Raw genomic sequence first — 5,821 nt, 5'->3', positions numbered from 1 at the left:
AAAAAAAATTTTTTTTTTTCAAATCCAGGCGTCATTTTAATCCATAAGTGTTGGGCCATGAGGTGCATCGATCCAGCGCTGAAAACACTCTCCTCGGTAAAACGAGGGGACCACCGCCGTTACAACAAATGGCGGTACCGTCGTAACTTACCTCCTCTGCCCTCCCCCCACCCCGTGTGTCTCGTCTGGTGGGAAAAAGTTCGTCACACACCTCCGGTACATCTCCGGCGTGACGACGGTTAACCATACAGTCGCACAGCGAGATCCGACTCGCGAGGGAACCTCGACTTCTCTCGGCTGGCGATTTTCCTGGCGCGTCGCGACTCGCGTGCCCTAGTCCCCCCTTGGTTTTTCCTTTTGCAAACTGAAACGAGGGGAATCCGAGGAGCCCCCTTTTCCCCCCGATCTCCGATCCCCCGTACCGTACCGTACCGTTCCGATCGTTCTCGGAGAACGGCACTCGCTCAAGAGGAAGAGAGAGAGAGAGAGAGAGAGAGAAAGAGAGAGAGAGAAGTCGCCGCCTGTTCGTCCTCGCTTGCGTTTGTGATCTGCCTCGATACAGCGATCGTTCAACAAACGTATTGGAGTGAAATACGGACCTCGAGGATTACTTGGTGTTGTGAAGTGAGTGAAGTTCCGAGGGAAAATTCGTTATGTCAAGGAGAGAAGAAAAGAGAGAGAGAGGGAAAGAAGAGCGACGACGTGCCCGAAGGTGTCGTTGACGTTTCATGTGTCAGTGTCCTCTCCTCGTCTCTCCCGCAACGCTATTCCCCATCTCGTTCTCAAGCTCCAAGCTTTCGTGGATTTTTATTTCGCTCTTGAAGAAAGCATTCTCTGAAGAGAAAGACTGAAGTACACGAAGATATATTTCGGAATGCGGTGTAAACTATATTCCTAAAAGCCAACGAAATCATATAATCGATACTATAGCCCTAGTTATCCTTTCTTACCTGACATAGGATATCCCTATTCGGCCACTATGATCCTATATCCCTAGATCCCCGTAATCTTTATCCAATTGCACAATACACGTTCTCCTTTCTAACATAATCATAATCCAAATATCATAAAAAATTACTCCATAGTTGTTATTCAACCATCATCTCCTACATTTTTTTCTTACTTATAATACGTATAATATGTATTACGTTATTATAGCTAATATTATTACCACAATTACTCCAATCAATTAATATTTTCATAAATCATCCCTTTTTTCTATTTATTTCTCTATTTTTTTCAATATCTCTGCCTTTTTTCCTCTTCATTGTTTTTGCTCCGAAAAAATTTCAAAGTCAATAATAATTTTTATAATAGTTCTTGATTTGCCCGATACTCTTTAAAAAATCGGTAAAAAGAAGAAGAAAAAGAAGTTATTCTTCAACATCATCCGGGTCGTGGCGCGATGCCGGATGACAGATTAAACTGGGAGCGGCTGTCAAAGGCGGAATCCCTCGGGAACAACCTTCCCGTTCGGGAGATAGAGTTCGACGCAGAATGACGAGCTCGTGTTGCTGTTGCCGGAAGCGAAGCCGCGAAGAGGAGCGACGAGCAACCCGGCGACGAAGACGACGAAGACGAGGAGCGAGTTCGGGGTCCTCTAGTGCCAGCGGAGGGCTATGAGCGCTGACAATGGGGACGAATCCTTGGTAATTATCATACCTTTCTCTTTTTTTGTTATCGCCCCCACGTTCCGTTCTCGCGGTTTAACGTCCCTGTTTCCCACGCATAAACTCCGCGCCGTTCATCTATAGCTGTTTAATTGTACGTTAGATTTTTTTTTTATTATTTATTGTAGATATTTATACTAAATTCTCCAGGATACAAAAATACGTTCTAATACAAATCTATTCCATTTTATTTCTTCTTTCTCTTCTTGTCCTTTTTCATTTTTACATTTGTTGTAATATATAGTGATAATATATATTTATAGTTGTTCTTGTTTATTCAGTTTTCTTGACGTAGCTTCTAAGATATGAAAATGTATTCCAAGCCTATTCTGCTCCACTCTCTCTCTCTCTCTCTCTCTCTCTCTCTCTCTCTCTCTCTGTTTCTCTTATTCCATCTCTTTTGCCATCGCGTGGAAGGATTGTGGTTGGATTTGAAAGCCCGTTCCTGACGTAACGCGGTCACGAACCGTGCATTTTCGTGGCCGGAGGTGCGACGCCTCAAGACGCGATCGATAGAGAAACTACAGCCCTCGAATTAGTTCGCCATCGTTTTTCTATTTCGGCAAATTTGCATTGATAATTTTACCAATAAAATTTAATATAAAGTTTCTTAAACTTAGTAATTATAAATTCGCATGTGCAACAACAAATATTTATCTTAATGAAGAGATAATAACAATTTTTTTCTGCGTTTTTTATAAAAGAGGTTTTTAAATTACTTTTTCTCTCTCTCTCTCTCTCTCTCTCTCTCTCTCTCTCTCTCTCAATTTTTTTATATCCAAAAAACATATTTAATTTTTTTTTGTTTATTCAGTTTTCTTGACGTAGCTTCTAAGATATGAAAATGTATTCCAAGCCTATTCTGCTCCACTCTCTCTCTCTCTCTCTCTCTCTCTCTCTCTCTCTCTCTCTCTGTTTCTCTTATTCCATCTCTTTTGCCATCGCGTGGAAGGATTGTGGTTGGATTTGAAAGCCCGTTCCTGACGTAACGCGGTCACGAACCGTGCATTTTCGTGGCCGGAGGTGCGACGCCTCAAGACGCGATCGATAGAGAAACTACAGCCCTCGAATTAGTTCGCCATCGTTTTTCTATTTCGGCAAATTTGCATTGATAATTTTACCAATAAAATTTAATATAAAGTTTCTTAAACTTAGTAATTATAAATTCGCATGTGCAACAACAAATATTTATCTTAATGAAGAGATAATAACAATTTTTTCTGCGTTTTTTATAAAAGAGGTATTTAAATTACTTTTTCTCTCTCTTTCTCTCTCTCTCTCTCTCTCAATTTTTTTATATCCAAAAAACATATTTAATTTTTTTTTAATATCACTGTTAAAAACCATGTTCGGAAAAGACATTCTAAAATTTCTGGTGTTCCAAAAATATTTGTAAAGATTTTTTGAAGCACTAAAAATTCTGAAATACTTTTAAAACTTGAGAATTAATAAGAATGCTCTTTTGAAGTATTTACAGTGTTCTCCGTAAATTTCTTTAAAAAAACAGTTACAAGAAAATGCAAGCCAGTCTCAAATAATTAATTATTGTATATAAAATAAGCGGAAAACATTTTTCACATTTTTTAAATTCTTGATACGATTTATGCGAAAGTTCTAAAATAAGGAAAACAGTTTGTAAAGAATTTAGTCAATAAAAAAATTTCATTATTGTAGCTTCGTAATTACGTGGCAGTTAAACTGAACTAATATAAGAATTTACATACACTTGACTGGCTCCGCTGATCGATTTCTACCTTCACTTCCGTCGTCGCTTTTTCAACGACATTTACACGCGCCGAGCCTTTCTGCATCACACCTCGCACAACACACAATTTGTATCTTTATTACATCCGCTCGGCGCAGTTGCACAAAATGTCTTCTCTATTTCGCGTTCCAAAGTTTCGTAACTTTTCGGCGCAGTTTGTAGTCGAGATTGCGACAACTCCTAAATCACAATCGCAGTTTCGCAGTCGCACGTCGCGCGTTTCCTCCCGTTCGTTACCGCGTGCCCTTATCTGTATTTTAAATGTCAAGGTTTGCGAAGCACAACTCAATGACTCTCTATTGACGAAACGTTTCCGTAACGATGGCTCGATATCCGTATAATGTACATGGAAAATTAAGAATGATATATTATCCTCCTCGAGACCGCTTGACATTAGACCTTGACATGTCGTGCTTCCATGAATATCGACTTATCACGAATGCTTCGGCGCGAAACGTATCCGTATTGAGTAGGCCGTTCGCGTTTGTGATAGATGCTCATCCTGGATCTCAACGACGTCGTTTTGCCTCGTTATCGTATCGAAAAGCGGAAAGCTGCGTAAATACCAGGTGTATTTCAAAATAGTCGCCGCGATTTTCATCGATTGAGTGATTTCTTTTCAACGGAAACGTCAAATTATATGGATTAATTTTTAAATGATTAAACATGAAGAGGTTTCCACGTAAATTGGGCCTTAAAAGTGACAAAAGTATAACATTATCCTCTCGAACGATTCCACATAAATTCTTTCCTTAAAAAAGTGTGGAAAAATTTCGACACACCTATATATTAATTAATACAATATAAAAATTCAAATATATTAAATAATTGTAATTTGTTAACGTGCCTAATTATTATCATTACTATAATTCTCAAAAGTTAGTAACGATCAATTTCTATGTCTTAAAATTAGATAAATTATTAGGCAAATAATTAGAATAGATTCTGAATTTAATGATACTTGAGGTGCGATTACATGTAATATATCCTTAGGTATTCGGACGCTCCCTTTCGTTCCTACAAGACAGATAAATCTTCCACTTTCCGAAAATGTTTCGGCAACAAATCGGAAAAGCAGAGTGTTCCAATTTGGAAATCTCACGATGGGGCCGGTTTATCCGCTCCGGCGAATCGCATTTTGCTTTCTTGCTTGACGCTTACAGGAATGCAAAGTAATACGTGTCAAGTCTAACGAGGCGCGTCGCGGAATGTAACCAGAAGGTAGGCGAAGGAAAATGTACGAGGAAAAATTAAGGTCGGATCGTATATGGTCCTGGAATGGAGCTTGGCGTTCCTCCAGAACGGTCGCGTGAAATTTTTTGAGAAACAAATATATATATATATATTCCTATAATTACAAGCGTTTATGTATCTATAATTTTTTAAAAGATTATTTAGTGTACTATTATTTCGTTGTAATATCTGAAAAATAAATTTGATATAATATGGAGAAAAAATAGAGTAATAATATTCTCATATATATATGCAAAAGATATGGAGGTTTTATCACGAGATATTATATTAAATTAAAATAATTAATAAAAATATATTATACTATAAATTATATTATAATTTTGGACAGAAAATATTTAGTCTGATATTTTGATAAAACTTTATCGTTTATCGCGCGTTACATTTTTGTAGAGAAACCGCGATGGCGCGTACCACGATATCAAGGTACTTTCGCGATTCCGACGTGCGAAAAGAATCGCACGTTGTATAGAGATGGAAGGAGCGTGAGTCGCGGAAAGGAAAAGAGATTCCTCTCGTTCCGTGGCGCGAATTCAGAATGGATATCCGCCTTTCTCACGGGACGAGACGTGAGAAGATCGATTCGAGCGAGTATAAACTGGAACGTACGCATAGTTCCTGCACACCTTGTATCTTATCTTCTCAATTGGGGCAATCATTCTATTCGCGCGGAGAGATATATATTTCAAACCCAACATGTCGTGCGGAGAAATGTCTTGTAACTGAGATTGCCGAAGCGAGATCAACCAAGAATGAAACACAAAGGAGGATAGCCTTTACAGTCGCCTCGATAGAAAACTTAGCCCCGATCCGGGTATTTAGGTTCACTTAAAGCGATTAACACGTTTTTCACATCCGAAGAAGGCTAAGTGATCCTCAATGCGATGATCGTGACAATTATTAAATGACTCAAGCTTCTCTTTGAAGTTTGCACGACTAATTTAATCTTGCGAAGGCTTTACTTAAGTTGGAGCTGGAAACCGATTAGATACTCGATATTATTTTGCTTTAGATATGTCTACGCTTATTAAAAATTTATACAATTATATATAATTACTTATATAAAATTAAAGAGAGAGAGAGAGAGAGAAAATGATGTTTTTATTTATATAACAATATTATAAAATTATAAAAA

The 5,821-nt window shown here is 38.2% G+C and overlaps 1 protein-coding gene across 1 annotated transcript in view; it reads left to right on the top strand.

Annotated features, from left to right (window-relative positions):
• Nucleotides 1-54: 54 nt before the first annotated feature.
• The window catches only part of LOC115242049 (ral guanine nucleotide dissociation stimulator), a 43,926-nt gene continuing 38,159 nt past the window's right edge, over nt 55-5,821 (top strand). The window contains 1 exon segment of the mRNA XM_029818065.1: nt 55-1,649. Coding sequence (XP_029673925.1) covers nt 1,620-1,649 — 30 coding nt within the window. The 5' untranslated portion in view covers nt 55-1,619.

The sequence above is a fragment of the Formica exsecta genome, unplaced genomic scaffold, assembly GCF_003651465.1.
Source record: "Formica exsecta isolate Colony F162 unplaced genomic scaffold, ASM365146v1 scaffold120, whole genome shotgun sequence".
Taxonomy (NCBI): Eukaryota; Metazoa; Arthropoda; class Insecta; order Hymenoptera; family Formicidae; genus Formica; species Formica exsecta.
This window is presented reverse-complemented; position numbering and strand designations above follow the sequence as displayed.